This window comes from Prinia subflava, chromosome 8 (genome assembly GCF_021018805.1).
Source record: "Prinia subflava isolate CZ2003 ecotype Zambia chromosome 8, Cam_Psub_1.2, whole genome shotgun sequence".
NCBI classification, from domain to species: Eukaryota; Metazoa; Chordata; class Aves; order Passeriformes; family Cisticolidae; genus Prinia; species Prinia subflava.
In genome coordinates this window covers 9,281,251-9,303,501 of record NC_086254.1, presented here as the reverse complement: position 1 = coordinate 9,303,501, position 22,251 = coordinate 9,281,251, and the positions used below count along the sequence as shown (strand labels likewise).

Below are 22,251 nucleotides of genomic sequence, written 5' to 3'. Positions count from 1 at the left end.
CTGGACAAAGCATCTGCTGCTCCCCCTCCATCCCTGCACTGCAGCACTCAGACAGGAGAAGATACAAAAACCTGAGTGTGTTTATACATTTATTATTGCCACATTTTAAAGTTGTTGGTGGATTTGTGTCCATTGCCTTTAAAGAAGTCGTTGATCTCTCTACAGCTGCTTTAACAATTAGGTTATATAATGAATATTTGTTGATAATCTATGGGAGTAATCCACAAGAATTTTATTTGTGACAGAATTTAAGAGTATTTTTGACCTATCCATATAAAATATTCCAGGCCAGAGGGCAAGGCTTGGGACAGTGGAAGGTGTTCCTGTAAAGTGGATGAGCTTTAAGGTCCCTTCCCACCCAGCCCAGTCTGGAATTCTGTGATTCCCTGATATTCCTTGGTTATTGGCACTGAACTCAAGGTTTTACCCACTGTGGGTGACAAAAGCATTGGTAGAATGGTCTTACCATGATCAGCCAAGGGATCATAATAATTAGCCCATAATAATAATAATAATTATGCATTTGAGTGACAGAATTATTACCCACAAAGTGGAAAAATTTATTCCAAACAGGCTGGATGTGGAAACAGTAGTCACTAGTGAGTTGATAGAATTTTAGCTATATCTACTTTGGAGATTTGTTCTGAAATTCCCCTTCTATCAATATTATAATTTGCTAAAGGTAATAAACCACTTAATTTTAAGAAGTTTATTCATAGATCCTGCAGTGGCTTTCTGTGTTTTCGAGCAGCAGTGAACTTTAATGTGAAGGAACTGACTCGAGTTTCACTGGTTTAAAGGTGTTTTTGAAGGGCCTTTGAAGTGCTTGAAGTAATAAATTGCACTCTCAAGTTATTAGCCTAGAAAAATGGATATTTAGGGAAAAATTTCAGTGGGCAAAATGTCAAAAGTGGTTTTTTTTCTATTTTTAAATTATTATTATTATTATTATTATGCACAGTTGTCTTGCTGTGCATTTACTGTGTATTATACATTATTGTCCATTATACATTACTATATAATTAAAAATTAAAATGGTATAAACCATTTTATTATCTCGAGGCATTGGGGGTAAACTGTTGGCATTTATCCTCCAGCTTTCCAGAAAATTCTCGAGCAGCTTGAGCAGATCCAAGAGACAAGCGAGCGCTGGGGCAGGAATTGTGTGAAAATGTGTAAAATAAAACAGATCCGGGCAGGGGGGAACAGCCTCTTTTACCAATGCTCAGGATATGTTTGTACAGCTGGCAATTTGTGCTCCTTCATATTCCTTGACCTAGAAATAGCCAAGGTTTTAATGCGTTCTTGGAGGGGGAGAAAGGTGTTGTGGAGCAGAGCTGCCACATCAAAGCCTCTCCTCAGCCTCTAAAAGGGTTTTCCACCACTGCCTTCCTCGGCCCTATCGAACACTCAGCACTTTTCCCACTCAGCCTTTTTATTAAGAAATGGCCCCGGAGCTTTTATTTGTATGAAAATGATAAAAGTGACACAAAGCGGTTGGAAAGATCTTTAGGATTCAAATAAAAGTCCATTGGGGACGTAATGTAAATTGTGGGTGAGGTGTGTCCATCAGCCCAGGTCAGCTCAGCTGCTGCTCTGGGGAGAGCCCTCCCTGGAGTAGAGGTTACTCTGAGGAGTACCTTTGTAGTAGGACGTGCTTTCAAACTTCCAAAGTCTTACTGGTGGTAGAAAACCAAGTGTTTGATCATCAGTTGTGCAATACAGGTTAATGGCAGTCGAGGAGATCACAATTCAGTTTTCCTTCTTAATGTAGGAGCTTTATTTTGACCCTTTGTTCTCCAGACCCTTTGTTCTCCAGGATTCTGCTGGGATTGCTGGAATTCTGGGTCCAGGCATTGATGTTCTTGGAGGTCTTTCCTCTTAATCTTAATAATTTGTTCCAATCTTAATAATTCTGTGACTTTTCCTTTAGTGTTCTAAGCAATGCAAGGAGACTGAAAGAATTAAACCCCGGTGTTTAAAATATCCTGATTTCCATTAAAATCTCTCTTTTTGTTATTCCTTTCAGCACCAGCCCACCCTACTGCTGTGTGGATCTGTATTCCCTGAGAACAGGAGAGATGGTCAAGTCCATCCAGTTCAAAACTCCGATTTATGACCTGCATTGCAATAAAAGGTAAGGGTGCTCACTCTGGCATGCCAGATCTTGGTAATAAATACAATTTCTGCAGTATGACCTCCCTGATTTTCTCTTTTTTACTCTCCTGTGAGCACAGCTCTGGTTGTGTGTTTCTCAAGGAGTATTTCAGTCAGAATACATCAGTGTGCTTCCCCCATGGCTTTGGTTTTAAGAAGCTCAAACCAAAAAAAATCATTTAAGCTTCTTTCAGTTGTGCTAAAGGGTGAGCAGGAACCGCTGAAATCCTCGATGATCCACCTACAGCTGGGGAAATGGGATCACAGAGAGTTTAAACAGCACACAGCACTAAGGAGTTTATGTCTCTCTCTTTTGTGTTGGTCAGAATTTGCCTCCCTGCACATCCAAAACATTCCTGGTGTGCAGTCTGTGGTTTGCAGGGAATAATGTTCCACTGAGTCAAATAACAAAGCAGCATCTCTGGGCTGGGATAGAGAGAAAACGGCTCTGGAGGCTGAGGATCCCAGAGTTCTGACAGAACAGCATCTGTTGTGTCCACGGAATCGAATTTTGCTGAGTTAATGTGAAATCCTCCTCTCTCCCAGACACACAAACCCGGAGTTCTGTGGTTTGCTTTGTAGTTTGCCGCTTCTTTTTAAGGCAGAGGAGAAATCCCAGGATCCTTGTGTGAGGATCCGCTGATCCCTTGGCACTCCTGATGGGAGAATTTGGAGTGGTGACTTCGGCCCCAGCCCTGCTGACGTTCCTGCTCCCTTCACCCTCCCGTGAGTCACCGTGGCCCCAGGTGCCCTGGGGGAGTGGTGCAATCCAATTCCTGGGGTGAAGGGAGAGCCCTGGATGAGGAAATCGCTGCATTTCTTTGGAAATCCATTTTGCCATGCCAGGACGGATGGCCCTTCAATAAATAATAACACAAATCCTTGGAAAATTCAGAACGATTTGGTTTCTGTGCCTGGTTTTGCTGCAGATGGGAAGTAGATGAGTGTGCATCAAACTTGTGCAATTAAGTGTAAAGTGCTGCTAAAAATGAATGGATCAGTAAATCCTGTGGAATCATCCATCCAGGGGTTTCATTTCTGCAGGAAGACAGAGTGTCTTCAAGGAGAAAACAAAAATCTCCAGGACTGGGAAATATTCCCATCAAATATCCAAAGGTTTTCAATATATACCCATTACCCTTCCACCTGCATCAAAGCCTTCCCATTATTCATTGGTTTCCTCTATTTTAGGCAATGTAGAAAAAGTTAGAATTGATGTATTTTCTTCTGCTTTTGTCTCCTGCAGTTTCAGCAGTTGGAAGATGTCATTTAACTAAAACTACTAACATGTCCAAAACTAATTCATATTCTTTCTATATCTGAAAACATCAGCAAGCATGAGGGGATGGTGTATATTTTGATTTTAGTGTAGTCCTTCACAGGTATTGAGCTCTCATGGGATAAGAGGAAATGTTCTCGTGGCAAAACAGATAAAAATAGAGAAAAAGGGGTTAAAGGCTGATTTCACACTGCTGGGAGATAATCATCAGCCTTTCCCCAAGGATATGAGTTGAGACTGAGGTGATTCATCCTCTTTTGAAAGGTGACTGTTGCAGGCTCTAACACACAATCACAATGTTCACATGAAGCATTAGCTCTGTGTTTCAGTCAGTGAGAGATGTGATTAATTTCTTTCCACGTTGTATCTTTACAATTAAAACTATTAAAACAGTATTTAGTAATGCTCTATATTGACAGCTAATTAAAAAATGCTTTCTCACAGTCTGCCTAATGAGAGAATAACAGATTATTAATTATGTCATATTGCTAAATGTAGGTTTTATGTGTTGGTTTCCCAGGTGCTTCTTTCATGTCAAGCTTTTAAAAACTTGATTATGGGAAGTCATCAGTGTGGGAGAAAGTTTTCCTTGGTTCTAAAACATCCCAGATGCTGCTCTGCTCCCACCTTTGCATCTCTGGGCTCTATTTTTTGGGGCAGCACCGTGTTTCCTGCACATTTATCCTGTGGTTTTTGGCCTTTGCAACCAAAGTGTGTAATGTACAAGCAAACACATAAAATTACATCTTTAATTTGCTGATTGACCCAAATTCTGCTTTTCTCAGCTGTGTTTGTGTGCTGATGTTCTTGGTATTCCACTCCCCCTTGTTTTTAGTAAATAAAATGTTTAAATAAATCTGCACTGAGGTGGGCAGTGGGATTATTTCACATTTAACTCGTGTTCTGCCGATCCTTGACTTGATTGTTGGGTCAGTGAGAACAATTCAGGGTGTCTGCAGCTCCACTCTTGTTTTTAATGGAGCTTTGGCTGCAGGAGTGGATCACAAACGTGCAGAGCTGCTGTGGCTCAGCCCCTGCACTTCCTGAGGTGGAGCTGATGTGGTTGGGAGCAGAGAGAGCCCTCAATACCTGCCAGGGATTGGGAGCCTGGCACTTCATCACCGCGCAGTTTGTATCGATGCTTTTGAAATAATTACATTTAGATATTGAATCTTTAAACCAGTGCTTTTAATGGCTAAAGTGGGCGCTCCATTTCTGTGTTTTCAGGATCCTCGTTGTGGTCCTGCAGGAGAAAATCGCCGCCTTTGACAGCTGCACTTTCACCAAAAAATTCTTCGTCACCAGTACGTACAATTTTGGGCTCAGAGGTGGACACATCACATTGTTTGGTTTGTTTCTTTATCTCTAATTCCTCAAAGGAGGCCTCTGTGAATCATTTGGAGCTTCAGGAAAACTTGCTGCAAAAAAAAAAACAAACCCAAAACCCAACCCCAAATGCTGCTCTGTGAATTTTTAACTCTTTTCTGTATTTATTATTGCTGTAACTAATTGTAAAGGGCACTCACACTGCCATCCAGCACCAGCTGAACAATTCCTTTCTTCATTTTGCACAAATATGTGTAAAAAGAAGTGGGAGTTCCAGGTTATCACATCAGCAGCAATTAAACCCACATCAACAGTGATCTACCCACTGTTCATTTTTGATTGTACCTTAGGCACATTGGGGTTTTTTATATCTTTACACTTCATCATTTACTTTGGAAAGGTCAGAGTTTTATTATTAAAAAGAGTCTGCATTTTTCTGGATGCATTTTCAGTCCCAATTAGAAAAATTTAATTTTTTTTTTTATATTATCTCTGTATTTATAGTAAAATCTGCTTAGGAGAAGCTGTTTCTTGTCATGGTTTGAGGGAAAGCAGCTTCATGCAGTAATATTAAAGTTGCCAATAGGTGTCAGTTTTTTCCTATCCATGGATGTGAGATACTGGGAATCTGCTGGGATTCAGTGACAAGATGGGAAAGGACTTACTTGTGTCCTGTTCATCATTCCATTTTATTTCATCAAAAAGAATCAGGGTGTAAGCTTCCTTTATTTTAGACCAAAAGTAAAGAAAACCCCTCAGTTAAATGTGTATTCTAAACATTTTTGGGCTTATTTTGTTGTTTTGGTGGGGTTTTTTTTGTTTGGATTTTTTTTTTTTTGATACTGCAATTGATTTTTAAAATTTAATGCCATGAAGTTAATTTTGAGGGACAGGGATTCTCTATTCTTAACCATAACTTTGATTTGCTGTGTGTGTTTTGAGGAACAGCTGTGATATTTCAAGATGATAAATTAAAACTTTTGGAAATAATGATCCAATTCTTTTTTTAAAAAAATCCAGAATTTCCTGAAATGTCACTAATGCCAGTGTATTTCTCCAGCTGTGCTGCTTTTTAATATGAAAAAATCCAGATTTTCTGAAACTTTGTTCTGCTTTAATTAAGGACAGCCTCATTTTTGGGACACTTTGGATGCCCCAGCCAGAGCTGGAGCCACCACAGCCCTTCCCTGTGCCCTGCCAGCTCGGTGGGGGCTGTGAGCTGGTGTGAGTGGGCAGAGCTGAGTTTTTTCCCAGGATTTAGGAGTTTTTAGGATTTAGGACCTGTGCTGAGGATCCCAAGCTCAGCCATGCCCTGGGTGCTGTGCCCTGGCACGTCGGGGCTGCAGCAGAGCTTTTGTCTGAGCTTTCCCATTTCATGTGCTGAAATCTGCTCGACCTGAGAGCGTATCTTTAAAGGCTTAAACTCCTCTGATGTGTTTGGAATTGGATGTAAATGAGCTCCCTCGTTAGCTGCAGGGATTTCTGGGAGGCAGCCAACTGGCCACCACTGCCTTCTTTGCCTGTGCTTTTTTTTAAAAAGAAATTATTAAAGGACAGTGCCATTATCAATTAAAAAAACCCAGAAATCCTTGAAAAGGAAAAGTTCTTTGAGGCCTTTTTGTTCGCATTGTTGGGCAGCCTGTGTCCTGTCCAGACTGATGCTGGTGCACCTCAGTTGTGAGGATGTCACTGCCCAGAGAATTTGACAGCATGAAAAAGATTCTCTGGTTTTGGTCAGAAAGGAGGGCACAAAGGTCAGAAATATTCCTGAGGATCACTGACTCTTTGAAGGGTTTTCAGTTACTTTCAGCGAAAAGAAAACCTTTTTTTTTTTTTCAAAAAGATTTGGTGGTGGTGTGAAAATCTCAACTTCCACCCCTGTCAGTGGTGTGGGAGCTTCAGAACCTCACTGAGACAGCACAAACACGAAGCAGAAGCTCTGCTCTGTTTTGTTGATTATTTATACATAGAAATGAAATGCAGAGTGTCCAATTAAAAGCAGTGTCAGGAATTCTGAAGTTCCTCAGAAATGCTAATGCAGCTGCCGTGCACATGAGGAGTATTTGTCTTTCTGTTTTTGTTTTTGTGGTTGGATGTGTAGCTTAATATATTGTTACAATAAATATACCATAAAATATTCAGGATGTAGATGGTCAAGTTCGTGCTGCTGTTGGAATGTTTTAACTCCTGCGTTTCCTGATCTTTCCTGAGCAAGTTTGACATAGAACCAACCTTTGTTTTCCCCTGCATGGGATTCCATGGCAATGTGCTGATTTGACTTGGATGGCAGGGAGCCAGCACATTTTATTTGTGCCTTTTGTAACAAAACCTCAGTGTACAGGTGCTCCAGACTGGGAGAGGGAATTTAAGACAAGTGCTTAAACGTGGAGGGAAAGCATGCTGTAACTATTGTAGAAAAATTACCAGGATATCCCCTAATCTACCCTGTGAGGTGTTCTGATTTTTAAATGTCTGCTAGGAGGAGGCAGAACATCAGTCTCACGGCAGCCACTTCCATCCATCACTGCTCTCCTCCTGCTTGGAGCCAACTCCTTTTCCCTAAGAACAGACACCAAGGGGAGGAGAAAGCCCAGCAGGAATTTCACGTCCTGCACTGGTTTAGGTGCTCCTGTGGCCAAACTAAAAAAAAATTGATTTGATGGTTATGCTAGGAATGTGTTGCCTTTACTAGTTGTGAGTTTCAAGGTGTGGATTTTCAATAGATTCTTAAATAGCTCAGAGTTTTGTTGTGGTTCACTTCAGATTTCCTTCAGAGCCTTTTCTACACGTGACTGAAGGATCAGAAACCAGAGTGATGCATGGAAACCAAAGTGATGCTCAGGCTTTTTTTTTGCCCCTACTTTGCTCTAAACAAAAGCTGCAGAAAAGCTGAATTCCATTGATTTCTATTCCATCAGCGCTCCTCACCTCAAAACTGCTTACTTAGTGCAACACTGATGATTATGATTATGGCCTGATGGATCCTTTCCTTCTCCATAAAGAATATCCTGCCCACCCCCTGGGCCCTGAGGAAAGATCCTCCCAGATAACATCATGGATGTGGCATCATCCCGTGTCCGATAACGAGGGCCTGCTCAGCCTCCCTGCCCTTGCACTCCTCATATTGATATATCCTCCATCCGAGATTCCCCAGGGATGGAGACACTTACTGCAGCCATTAGCTGGCACCACATTTCTGTTGATGCTGTTCTGTGGAGCCCTGAGAGGTAATTTTGCAGATTTTAGTCAGAGTACTTTGTTGTATAGAAGGTCTCCAAAGGCTCTCCTCACCACAAGCCAAAAATCAGTCAGTGGATGTGAAATGCCCTGCACCCCTCCGAGTAAATCAAACCCCCAAACCAAATGGTGTTGGGTGCTCTGATGGGCAGTTTGGATTTGGGATTGCTGTCTGCTCTCACATCCACACACGAGGAATAATTTGGTGGTTTCAGTTTGTCACAGGGCTGGTCTGGAAATCTTGGAGGCTTTTTTGGCTGTTGCTGTTGGAATTTCTTTCCCTGACGGGCTCACGGGAAGCATTTTGAGCTCTTGACTTTGAAGTACAAACCCTGGGTGTTTTCTGGAGAGGTTTAATGCCTGAAGAGTCACATTTTTCGAGAAGCTGTGTGTGTCTCCCTGTCAGCTGTGGGTTTCTCCTGCTTACCCCACACGGGATAATCATTGACAGGATTCCTGTGTCTGGGGGGGATCAGCTCAGCCCGAAAGTCCTCGGGGCAGGTGGGAAAGGTGCTCCTGAGTCACAGGATTTTCTTGATCAGTGAAGAAGAGCCAACTATGTCCCTGTGTGGATTGCTATAAACACTTTTAATCTTTATACACCCACATCTATATGAGTACCTACCCCTTCGTGGTGTTTTTCCCTGAGAAATGCTGATTTAATTTAGCTTTTTCTTTTTAACAGCATTATTTATAGGAGTGGTTTTTTTTTCCTATCTGTAGGAATCAGTGTCTCACCATTCCAGGATAATGCTGAAGCACTTTTTGGAGAGGTCTTTAGGGCACTGTAGTGGATTTATGGGAACAAATGGCTTTGGTGCTTGCAGGAGGGTTTGCTCCACTGCAGGAAAATGTAAATACAACAGAAAAGCTGCATAAAGCCACAACAGAGCCCTGAGTCCCCGAGATGTCTGTCTGTCATATCTCCTGGCTCTGACAGTTTTACAAATTAGATGTAAAACAGGAAGTGCTGTTTGTTTCTATATAAGTTATTTTTATCTAAAACACCCAAATCCTTAATGTTAAAGGGCAGCAAAGCCATCTGACATTGTCCTGCCCAGAAACAACAACCTCAGTGGCAACTTTTATTATTTGTCACTGTCCAAATCTGAACAAAAAAAGAAAGCAAACCTGAGATTAAACATTGCCCTGAAATCAATCAAATTAGTGCTAAATGAAACAGCCAGGTCTAATGAACATGAAAGGCCACTGATATTTTTAGTTAAAGCTCTGGGATTGTGCTTGGACCTGTGGAATAACAGTAGAATCATAAAATCATGGAATTCCTGATTTTATGGGAAGTTTTATCAAAGTTCAGATGCTTCCAACTGCCGTGGTAGAGTGGGCAGGGAAGGAGATCTCTGTAGTAATTACAATAATAATAATAATAATAATATCAATAGGAAAAAAAAGGCCCTGGGTGGCAAACCTGATTTCTCAGTGGGTCCATCCTGTCCCTTTGCTCTTTTACTCCATTTTATGGGTGATACTTAAACAGAAGGAAGTACAAGAACAATAGAAGAGTTTTGGAAAGCATGTGACAGTGTGAGAGTAATAACATTTACACAGGGCCTTTCATCTAGAAGGAACCCAGAGGAATTTATAAACAGTATTGCTTTATACAGTTTATAAACAACAAAAAAATTGGTTTGCTAAAAAACCCCAAAAAACAAAACAACCAACCAACAAAAAAATTTCAATAAAACAACTTATATGATTTGTTTTCCTTGGAATAAACAAAGCTTTTGCTACAGCAGTATCACTCTGGCTGTTATTAATTGCATATTCCCTCTCTGTTGTGGATCTGTTTTCTGGCTGCTCTGCACTGCAAGACCTAAGGATGGAGTTTTGTAATTCCATTCCTATGGAGAGCTCAGTGTTTCGTAAGACCCAAAAAAGAATTACAGATTAATTTTTAGAGAAGTAGCAGCACTTCAGTGGGTTCTTGGAGCTATTTATTTAAAAATCCACAATGGCCCTGCTTCGCTGATTTTTGAAGTGATAATCCAGCAAGTCCTTTCAATGATTAAAGGCAAAGAATTTTGGCTGAAATGAGTTCCTTCTTTTGGAATTTGTTTAGAAATGTGTGTTTAGAACCACTGGACACCTCAGCTGACACATGTCATCTTTAGTGAACCTTGCCAGGCACTGAACAGAAAAATCCTGCTTTCTCCAGAAATCAGGAAGGTTTCCTTAGGATGGAGGTGAGCCGGGAATCTCTGCCTTCGTGGCATTCCCTGTCACCCCAGAGATGCCATTTCTGCCTTATTTTGGGATTAGAGACAGAATCCTAAAAGGCTTTTGTATTAATAATAACTGCCCATCCCCTCAGCTTGAAATAAAACTGGACTCAGAGGTACGAGGTGTGACATATCCATTAAAATTCCCCCCCTAGGAAACAGCAAATCAAAATTAGTTATAAAAAAACGATGAGTATGTACTACTGCAAAGGAAACTGGAGAGAACTGGGGAAAAGAAAGCGGCGAAAATGATGGAAAAAGAAAGTTTTCCTATTAAACTGGTAGGGAAAAAAGACTGAAACAAGACAGAAAAGAGCTTAAAATGTTTTTCATTAAAAAGTAAGAACAAAGTCAAGATACAGAGGATGAAAGCCTGGAAAATACCAAAACCAGATTTTATTTTTTTTTCTGGACTATAAATATTGTTGTAGGGAATAAAGTTCTTATAATGTGCTGTGAAATTAAAAATCAGCCAGTAGTGTCTTAAGATAAACATGATGGGATGTGTTTGAAGGAAAGCAATGTTGGGTGATTCTGATTCAGCTTTTTTATTCCCTCAACTTTATTAATTCACATAATAAATTCACATAATTCATTAATTTGCAGTAGTTTATCAGATGTCATTTTACAGTGTCTTTTAGTGAGTTTTGAAAAAGAAATAAAATTATTCTCTGGGTAAGGAATTCTACAAACTGAAAATAACCCCTGACTTTAGCTTAGACAAGTTCTGACTGTCAACATCAGATTTTTCTAGAGAGATTATTGTATTTCTATATTTCCTTTAAATCTTTATTCTGTAAAGAAGCTGTGGAGATGCTGAAGAGGAAATGGTCCCATTTTTAATAGTGGTGATTTATTGGCCCAGGTTCTGTTGTAGCTGACATGGCTGGTAAGGATTTTGTTCCTCTGAGCAGCCTTTTCCCAGTGTTTGTTTAAAAGACAAGGGGAGGACAGGAATTGTTGCTTTTCTCCTCTTTTTGTTCACATTGCTGTGCTGAAGATCCAGGGTGAGCTTCTGGAAAACAATTCAAGGAGAGGAGCCTTGGTTTGCTTGTAGGAGCTCAAGACTGGAAAGATGCAGAGTCAGAGGAGGGGATGTTTGTGTGAATTGTCAAAAATGGGTACAGGAGGGGATTTGCTTTATTATGGGCTTTCTACCAAAGGGTGGTAGAGATTTTTGTAATTACCACAAGGGTAGTAATTGAAAATTAATGGGAAATTAATAAACCTTCTCTGTGCTCATTCACAAAGCAAATATTTGTGTAGCTCCTTGGAGAACTTCAGGTAACGTGGGATTCCTGTATTGTCAGTAAAACAAAATATATAAAATCAGCACAGCAACAATTAAATTAAAAGCATCTTTGAATGCAAATAATCACAAACTATATGATCATTGCAGTTATCATTTTATAACCCGGTTACTAACAAAAAAGGGAAGAAATTGAGAAATTGTAACACTGAAGAATTTACCTGTGGGGCTGTAGGTAACATTTACACCTTGGAAGTGGGAAAACCAAGGCACAGGATGTGAGGTCCCAGGGTCTCTTCAGAGGGATCCTGGAGTCCATTTCTTATCCCTCACTGTCTCTTAGGGCAGCACCAATTGGATTTTTTGGGCATAGGAACTTGATAAAATTAGCAGAAAAACTTGGACTTTGATTCTGATTTTCAAAACGCAATTTTTCTTCTTTTTTTCCCAGCTTTGAAGTTACTCATTCCCTCTTCACAGAAGCAGAAGATAACTGTGTACTCAAAAGTTAGGAAGTAGTTTCCAGTAGGTTTTCACCTCTATTTTTGTGACAGGCCCAGTTAAGCTGGATCTAAGATCAGTTTTTTAGTAGTTGCTTGCTTTGCTGCACTTTTGGAAGGACTTTCCCTGAGTGATCTTTTCTTGGATGACCTCTCCCTGCTGTCATTAAAACTTGGAAACTTTGGTCTTCTTGACAGTTAGTTCTGCACTCTCATTATGTTCATTCCTATTGTAAACACGCTAAGGTTGCTGCTGTTATTGCTTAGAATTGCTTTTTCCTCTGTTGTTTTGAAGTCTGGTAGAAATAGAAGTTAATCTTTAAGAGAGCAGGGCTGGTGAGGATTGGATGGCCCAGCTCGATGGGTCATGCCGTGTCTGAATTTTCATCTGCCTCATAGATGATGTTCTGCTGACTCCAGCTGTTTTTATGGAAAGCACAAAAACAATTTGCTTTTCCTTCCCATGGAGTATAACCCTTTGTTTATCCTTGTGCTGCTGCGAGTTTCCAAAATGCAAAGACTTGCAAAGAAAAGAAAGGGAGGAAATAGCTCCTTTTTTAATGCCGTTTTTCGTATCGGAGAGTAGAGTTTAGGACCGAGCTGAATTGTTGACCTTTGTGGAGTTTATTCTTGGAATTGTGTGATTTGTGTGTGGAGCCTGATTGTCCCAGCTCACGGGACAAACCACGGGCAGTGGGTTTGGGGAGGGCAGTCCCAGCTTTATGAAGTAACTCTTCTCTTCAGTGATCAGTTCTGGATATGAAGAGCTCTTTTTGCAGTTCTTCAATGACTTCAGTTCACTGGGGTAATTGAGAACAGCTCCCTTTTCCAAGCAGGACTTGCTTTTTTTCTGTGAATTGTTGGATTGCTGAGACTGCTGTAGTTTTCTCCTGCAGGGATGTTCTGAATTTGGGAAACGCAAGCCCCTGGTTCTAAAGTCGCTGTAGAGATTTACATGACGAGGGTTATCATCTGGCAACTTAGAGTGCTGTATTTTATACATAAAAGGGAAGGGAAAAGAAAGGTTTGGGGGACCTGAATTCCTTTGCTGACCCAGATAAGAGCTGCTGAGGCAGAAGTCAGCATTAAAACCTCATCGCTCCTGATCTATAATGTCATCGGAAGAACACGTTTGTATTTACAACCCAGGGCTGTATTTACAACCTTTTTTTTTTGCTTGCTTTGTTCCTTAAGAGGCTCTGGCTACCCACATTTTATGCACTCCTGGAATGCAATAACAATTGTGGCATCATCTCTTCAGAATTTGTGTTCCTTCCTGAGATCAGGCCGGCGATGAGGCCTCACAAAACCCTCACTGGGTTCTGCCTGAGATGCCTTTAATTGGATGAATTAATTCTCTCCTTCCCTTGCTTTGTGACCTCTGAAACAACTCGCTGTGATCTTTGGAATTTTGCAACACCCTCAGCACTCTGCTCTGGAAAATGAAATCAGGGTTGTTTATCTCGGCAGGGCCCAGAACGCATCCAGGGTGTTGTCAAATATCCATTTAAACCTCCAGAAATGTGTTTTAACACCTCCCACACACCTCCTCAGCGCTGTGCAGGTGTGCAAAATAAAAACCACTCCACTCTGGAGGTTGTGCTGTCCTCAGGAAATGTTCTGGAGCGCTTTGGAGCCCGCTGGAAAGGACGGGATCTTTGTGGGGTCTGCTTGCTTTTCCTTGCTGTGGGTGCACAGCGGTGTCAGAGGCTCGTATGAGGGATTTAAAAAATAGAAAACTTAACTGGCAGTGGCTGGGTTTGGGTTTTATATTTTTTTTTTAGGTTTTTTAAGCAATACACTGAATAAAAGTCGTGTTGTATGTGTTCTGAAATGCTGTTTGCCTGTGCTGCTTCAGCCTGGGCTCCCTGAAATCACACACACGTCTGTGAGGGCTTCAAGGTTTTGTTTCTTGGCCAATCAGGGAGAGAATTTCAATTGCTAAATTGGCTGTATTAGCCTAAGAACTGATGAAAACTGAGATTAACCATTTGCTTGATAGCCTCCTCCTTCCCCCTGTTCTTTCCTCCTGATTTTGTTGTGTAAAAATGCATATTTTTAAATGCAAATAATTTATTCTATTTATAAAAAATGTATTTTACTTATTTTATAAAAATGCATATTTTAAAACTTTATATATGAAATACCATTTAATATGGGCCTGATTTATTTTAAGCCTTTCCATCTTTTCATTCACAGCTATTTTCTCTTACAGGTATTTTCATGTTTTAATCCTCAGGAATAATTTGCTTTCCTAAGCTCATTTTTATCCATATATAAAAATCCATTTTAATGATAATATAAAGGTAATGGAAAACAGTTGAACAGTGGAAACATTGCCACCAATTTTAAAGGAATTGTGAATTTTCCCACTGTGTAAAGTTAAGTTTGTGCAAAAGTATATGGAGAGGCTGAGGGCTTGTATATAGAATTGTTAAATCAAAACCAAAAGCATTTTGAAAGGCTGAGGGGCTTGTATATAGAATTGTTAAAAATGAAACCAAGAGCACAATCCATCCTTTCATACAATAAAAATCTAGAAGAGCTCGAAGTGAGCAAACTCTTCACCAACAGAAAGGTGTCAGTCGAATAAAGTGAATTAAAATGTGAAGATACAAAACCAGCCGAGTCAAACATCAATGTTCCCTCACCCCAGAATGTCATTCTTGTATGAAAATGGCTTTAAAAATGCAAACATAAGGAGAAATGAATATTTACACATAATTAAATGTTCAAAATAGCTCATCTAACCGCAGCCTTATCTCCAGAAAGAAGAATGCAAGCATCCACTGAGTGATATTAGCAACTGAAAGGCTTTTGTTTAGACTTTTTGTTTTCTTGGCAATAAATAAAATTCTTTGGAAGAAGTCATTAAGATATTTCTTAATGTTGCCTTTTCCAACTTTGCAGGCTGCTATCCTTGTCCAGGGCCAAACATGAATCCTATTGCCCTTGGAAGCCGCTGGCTTGCTTATGCAGAAAATAAGGTAAGGAGGGCTTTGATATCAAAAAATACTTGTAGATTTTATATATATATAGGGGGGAAAAAGAAAAGAAAAGGTCTCAGGAAAAAAGGAATGTGCAAAAGTAACTCTGTAAGAGGAATTAATTAAAATGACAGACCTAAGTATTTTAAAATATTAGATCTTTATTCTCCATATTTGATTTAAGTTCAGTTTGAGGAACTTGGAAAGCAGAGAAGAAAATCATCAATGTGTGTTTTCAGTGAGGTAACTCAATAATCCACTCATTTTAAAGCATTTAATTATAGACAATTCTGAAGGTAGGCAAAAAAACCCCTTCCTAAATTCTGTTTGGGGAAACTGAGTCTGGACAGAGCCTGGGTTTGTGTGAGCCCACACAGCAATGCACTCTCCAGGTTAGAAAATAGCATTAAATTGGCAACTTTTGAACATCTTCAAAATAGTTAAGCTCCAGGAAAAAAAATGAAACATTTTAAAGACTTTTTCTTTTTTCTAGAGACAAAGAAAATAGATTCCCAAGCAAAGAAATGATCATTGCTTTTACCCAGAGAAGTGGTTGTGTATTTAAAGCTTGAAGTGAAGCCTAAATTCGGCTCCTAATGCCTTATTTTTATTTCAAAGCAGATGTTTTTTCTCCCTTCCACCTGTGACTGGAGAAGCTGTTTCTAGAGCTGAGGCAGAAATTATCAGAGGCAGATTTTAGAAATGTTTTTGCTGTTACACCTCCTCCAGCACAGCTGATTTCTTCCCAAATTCAGACCTGCCTTTCCTTTAGTGCCACACCCTGCTGATGCTGCAAAACTTAACCCTGGCCAGCGTGGGATTTAAAAAGTATTGCTGCCAAAATATCAGCAAAAGAATTGTATTCCAAAGGGAATTTAAATGGGTTGTGTTTTCCCAGGTAAATTCACTGTGGGCTTTCCGTAGTTTAGGTATTTTTATTTAGATATTTAAATATAAGCAGGACAGAAAAGCCCATAGAAACAAAAATACATCTTACAGTAATTTTTAATTTTCTTTAGCTCAAATAGGTAAAGAGGCAACATGTTCTGTGTGCAAGCAACAAATACTTACTTGTATTTCTAATTTTGCAGAGAAGCACAGATTCTATTGTTAGTTAGGGTTCAAAGGCAAACCCTACTTTTGTAGGGTGATGGCAGGTACAAGAGTCTCGTTTTGATTTATTGATTTTGAAGGGAGGCAATAAAAAGCAAACCCCATGTACATTCCTCTAATCTATTAAATGCAAAGTTTCAAACAACTCTTTTCCTTTGTCATTTCTTTGCTTGCTCGTCATAAAAAGGAGGGGGAAGCCACACTCGGATTCTTAGAATGGCTGATATTTAATGTTACATATACATGGCTAAAGCTTTTGATTATATTTATTTAAATTTATTTGTGGTATTGCTGCCAGACCAAAAATCCCACCATTTCAAAGTTTATGAATTCTTCGTGAGCGCTCATCTGGTAATTGAAAACTGGAGCGGGGGACGCGACAGTCTGGGTGGCACCCAGAAGATTATAAAAAGGGGTTAAGTGTCTCAGCAGGGCTTTCTGCTGTTTGTAGGAAAAAACACACAGTGTACATGATAAATAAGAGCTCTGGTAATGGGTTCTGGGCTTGTGCAGTTTAATAGGAGTGACTTGGTTGCTGTCTTTTCTTCTCGCAGCTGATCCGATGCCATCAGTCCCGTGGTGGAGCCTGTGGAGACAACATTCAGTCTTACACTGCCACAGTCATTAGTGCTGCCAAAGTGAGTCCATCCCCTGCCCCGAGAGCTGCTCCTGCAGCACAATTAGGAGCTTTCCCTGCTGAATTGGGCTGTGTCATCACCCCTCCCTTCCTGACAGCCCTGCAGGCAGCAGCACCGTGCTGCCCTCCCCATCCCGCGCATCTCTAACTGCAGCTTTCCACAAAGTGTTTCTGTTTCTGAAGGGATTTTTTAGAAATTTTATTTATTACAAACAGCTGTTTATATTAGAGGGAAGTGACAATGGGATGGATTTGTATAATGGCTGTTCGTAGTGGCACAAGTTTATATGATTAGAGATCAACATTGTGAATTATTAGTCTTTTAGCATCATGAAAAGTGACTTTACAAGTGCCTGGTGCTTTTTGGACTCCATCACACCCCCATTATACATTTTGCTCTCTCTGAAGGGTGACAGCACAGCACTGGAGCTAATTAATTACCTTCTTTGAAGGTTAGAGCTTATTAATGACTGTTTACATATAGGTTCCATTGCCTCGTTTTCTTACTTCAGATGATATAAAATCCCTCTGTTTTCAGAGAAATGTCTGGGCCTTTGTGGTATCAAAAGGAAAAAGTCTTAAACAAGACCGAGCACAACTTTTGTTTTACTGTCTCCCTCCCAGCTCCTTTCCTTGCTGCAACAACAATTTCTTTTTCTCACACACACACACAGAGTGAGTTTTGGCACTGTGGGGTGAACTCGGTGCTGATTACAAGCTTCCCTTGGAACCACCAGCCTTTTCATTTCTGATACGTGCAACAAAACAAACCTAATAATAGGAATGAAATGACAGAAGGCTCAGTGGCACCGAGGAAAACAACAGTTAGGAGAAGCCACAAAGAGAGACACAGGGCAGCCAGCTCATGTGAAAACACAACAGAAAAACAAACACAGCCCATCACAATCACAGTGTGGCCGGAGAAGGAGAAAAATCACAGCTTTTTACATTGTTGAGGGGAGCTGGAATTGCTCCTCTCCTGAGGTGATTCGCTGGATCTCTGGTACTGTTTAAAAAAAGCACAGTTTAAAAAAAGGTGTGGGGCGAAAATCTCCCCAAATTCCTTCAATCCCAGCATCGTGAACATCTTTTTTATAGCACAGATAAGTTTGAAAAAATGACTGGCTTAGTGTGATCAGCCACAGTTTGGATCAGATGTGGCAAAATCCGACAAACAGATCACTGTAGCTGATGACCTTCCCTGCTGAGCAGTACTAGCCAGGGATCATAATCCAGAAATTCTGCTGTTAAGCTGAATTTATCACACTGAAGTAGTGCTGTTGCATCATGTGAGTGGATACTGAAGATAAAATGTGTTTATAATCATAGGAAAGAAAAGATTGTTAGCCTCTGTACAGAGATAAACTCGCAGGGAGAGTTAGGAAAAGGGATAATCCCCAGGGCACGGGCTCTGTGCTGCTCTGTATTTGCACAGCACATTGTTCATGCTCCTGCCTGGTGGATGTTACTGTAATAGACAAGATTAATACTAATATAGTTTTAAATATTTGCATGATTTGGCTCTTGAGGAGTGTCTCAGCCTTAGTGTATTAATTTGTTATCCATGAGTGCGCCACAGTAAATCTGCAATGTTTAATTTATCAGTGATTTCATTGAGCCTTGGCTTGCTGTCTAGCAGGTTTTCATCTCTGATAACTGCAGGGCTGACTTTCTGCTGGCAAAGAGATGCTCCAAATATCTGTTGCTCTTTGTCCATCTCATTGCTTCACCACCAACTTCACTCCTTCCTTATTTAATTCTTCATTTATGAATCTCTGTGTCCTATCAGCTGTGAGGGTTTGTAATTCCTTTGCTTTGAGCAGCTTCTTGGGGAGTGGATGTCCTTCCCTTTTCTCTGCAATGCTGCTTTTTGGTTCTGAAGTGGTTCCATTAAAATTCTTGTTTTGCCAGGTTACCTTGGGTTACAGCCTTTTTCTCTGGTTGGCTTCCAATTTCCTGCTGAGGTGAAAGAACCTTCCTGTGAAAGAGAAGGAAAGCTGAGAGCTTTCAGCAGGGTCCTTTGGAGAATTGCCATTCAGATCCTCTCCAGAAGGTCTTGGTGGCAGCACAGAATATTTTCTGTAATGGTTTTCCCCTTGCTGACCCATGTCCTGGTGGGGCCAGGGGTTTGTCCTCAGGTGCTGCTCTTGGTGCAGCAAATAAATTTCCTCCTTTATCAAATAACTTGGGAGTTATTTGGGAAGGTCCCTGTTAACAAAACCAGAGGTCAGAGTTGTGTTGGTGGCTTTCTGAGCGTTCATGCTCTGAAGGCTCTGGTAGCTTCTGTCATTTGACCAACAGAAAATTTTGGCAAGCAGAAAATGTCAAGATTCCCATTTGGATTAATGCTGAGTGAAGATAAAAATGGCTGGGTTTGGAAAAATGAAAGTATCATTCCTTAGAGGTGTTGGAGACTGCACTCAGGGCATGTGGACAGCAAAGTCCCTTCCAGAGGATAAAGATTCTTTCCAGTCCAGTTGAACAAACAGAGTAGCATGGACGTGGAATTTCTTTTAGATAAACCCTGTTATCCCTTTGTTCAAACTGAGTGTGAGGCTCAACCTCACTGTGTTGACACCCAAGGCAGATCTTTTTGATATCTCTTTCTACTTTCTATAGATTTTTTCATTTGCAATCAAATAGATCATATAAAATGTATTTATTATGAGAAACAGGAACAATATATTATGTTGTCACTAAAAGGATGCAAGGCCTATGTTGGAACAAAGCATCCTAACAGGCACTGAATGGTGCATTTTAATTCTTTTCATCTAATTAAAGTTGTACTTACTTTTCAATTAAATGAGGTATGAGGGCATACATCTACTTTCATTAAATATTTGTATTTCTTTATATTCAAATGAATGCGAACAGTCATATTTTGAAGTAGATAGGATACACATGAGCTTATAAATAATGTGTGTTTCTGCACACTGTGGATCACTGGTTACAAAAGGAACTGGATCAAGTATTTTAATTTTATTTATCAGCAGACTTCACTGGCGGGTTCCCATCAGTGACAAAGGAACTGGGACAGTGCAAACTTGAACCCATTTCATTTAAAATCTATTTGCACTGTCACACGTCTCACATCAAATTATAAACCAAGTCCTTCTCACCTCATAACTCCTTTGCTTGATTCCTTCTCCATATCTTTTAATCCTGTACTGGTAAAGTGATTTAGCAAGGGCTGCATCTGTTTTCTCTTGTTACCTGATAACTTCTTAATGAGGACTAACAGCTTATGTGAGAGCAGGGTCATTAGCCCTAATGGATGGAGGGGACAGCTGATATGGCATGGGAAAGGTTAAAGATTACCCCACAAGTTTTTGCAAATATACACAGCAGCACAGGGCAGTAAGTGCTGTAATGGTTCTGCGCTGATATTTCTGAGCTAATGGCCTTGGCCACATCTCTGCACACCTCTGCTGCTGCAGGCCACGCTCATCTCCTTCTGGAGAGCTGTACATTTATCTTTGGGACTCTGTCAGCCCGCTGCTCTCATTAGAAACATGAAAGGTGTTTTCTAGAGCAGGTCAGTGATGGTTTTTAGCCTTTTCCCTGGCACAGGAATTTCACCGTGTAGCGTTTCCTGCTCTCTCCTCCCTGCCCTGTAAACTGAGGACGAGTCATTTTCTAGGATTTTAGCTACTGCCCAAAAACTGCCTCGTCAGATTTTACCAGGAGAGCTGGACTGCATCCCTGGGATGGCACTGGGGCTATTTTAGGTTTATTCCTCAGCTATCAATATCTGCTTTATGTTACCTCTCCCAGCCTCCCAAACTCGCCACCGTTAAAACCCGTTTTATCCTCCTCTGTCGTAGCCGGGTATAAAAAGAAATAACAAGAAACAAATGGCAGGATATTACTAAAGACTTTAAACCCCCAAAGCCATCGCTGTGCTAAAGGCCTGGCTCGATTTTAAGTGGAAGGATCTCCATTAGCATTAATGGGGTGAGTCCATCAGCAGAGGCATCTCAGAGGTTAATCAGCCTTCCTGGCTGGCCTGGCCATCGATACCGTGTGGCGCCTGCTGCTGTTGGCCCTGCAGAGGCTTTCCTGACAACACACTAACAGACTTTGTGTAAGTCATTTCCCATGAATTATTAAAACAAACGTTTGGCTGCTAATTGATGAACACTAATGTGTTTTCTAATCACTGCAGTTTGAGATTTTAGCACTAAACAAAGCAGTTGCAATTGATTTGTGGCTGCTTCTTGGTTTCAGACTGGGATCTGGGCATTTTTTTTTCCTTTTCAATTTAGCAGGCAGCTTAGCTTGTCTTTTTAGTTAAGAATTGGCTTGTTACAGTGTCATTCCATTCTGATCTCTTTTGCTATTTCTTATTTATATTGCATAATAAATCTGCTCAATTCTTCACAGGCAAATAAGGCACAGTCCTTGGTTCAAGGAGAAAATATTTAAAGTTGTAGTTGGGCTTGTTTTTCTTTCAATCTGCCTCTCTATTAGTCTGCCTCTCTCTCCAAATAAAATAAAGCAAAATAAAAATAATCTTCAGCATCTTTAGCTGCTAAAAGCTGGTGCAGTGAACGTGTTTTGAAACCCATGTCTGGGAAACATGCAGAGCCTGGAAAGTCCCATTCCCTGTGCTGGGATGTTCCAGGGCGTTCCAGGACCTCAGCGGTGGCATTTTTAATTTTCCTGGATTTGAGTCTCATATTCAGTTTTAATGCTTAACTACTGAGTAAAATATAAGTGTGTCAGATGTAGCAAAGGCCAAATTCCTGGTCTCTTGCACTGTGCAGAAGACAAAACTCTGTCAGCTCTAGGAGCTGTTTGTATTTTTTGTGAGCAGGACCCTCCTCACACCCATTGTTGCCTCATCCTTGATCCTTCTGACCATCCGTGCTGTGGGAGTGAGTAAAATCAAAGTTAAAAAACCCCTCAACACTGGAATACTTCAAATACAAAACCATCCAATTATTTGAACATTAAAACACATCTTTTTTCAATAATGCTTTGGCATAATTAACTTCTATAATAAAGGTGAATTCTTCCATTTGTTAGGACGCCTAATTTTTTCAGGCTGTTTTGTCCCAGCCTTTTGCAGCTGATACATCACTCCTGAACAAATCCACTTCTAGAAAACAACTCCGAGCTGAACATCACTGAAGGGGTTTTATTTTCCCTTTTTTGCAGACAATAAAGACTGGGCTGACCATGGTGGGGAAGGTGGTGACGCAGCTGACGGGGACGCTGCCGTCGGGGGCCACCGAGGAGGAGATCCTGGCTCACAGCAACCTCCGCAGGAGTCCCCTGGTGCCTGGCATTGTCACCATCATCGACACCGACACGGTGGCAGAGGGACAGGTAAGGTGTGCCCACAGCCAGGACCTGCACTGCCACCACAACCCCGGGGAAATCCTTCTTGTGCTGCTGGGAGTGAAAAATAAACCAGATTTTTACAGACCCACAGAGCTGGGATCAAATCCTCTTTGGGATCAGATCCTCTTCGGGATTGAAATGCAGCCAAAATATATATATATTGTCCTTGCAGCATATTTA

At 40.7% G+C, this 22,251-nt stretch overlaps 1 protein-coding gene across 7 annotated transcripts in view; it reads left to right on the top strand.

Annotated features, from left to right (window-relative positions):
• The window catches only part of BCAS3 (BCAS3 microtubule associated cell migration factor), a 300,416-nt gene that overhangs the window by 32,360 nt on the left and 245,805 nt on the right, over positions 1-22,251 (top strand). For all 7 annotated transcript variants that reach the window (XM_063402849.1, XM_063402852.1, XM_063402848.1 and 4 more), the window contains exons 8-12: positions 2,030-2,137; positions 4,664-4,740; positions 14,899-14,975; positions 16,643-16,726; positions 21,886-22,056. In XM_063402849.1, the coding sequence (XP_063258919.1) occupies positions 2,030-2,137; positions 4,664-4,740; positions 14,899-14,975; positions 16,643-16,726; positions 21,886-22,056 (517 nt within the window). The remainder of the gene's footprint in view (positions 1-2,029; positions 2,138-4,663; positions 4,741-14,898; positions 14,976-16,642; positions 16,727-21,885; positions 22,057-22,251) is intronic.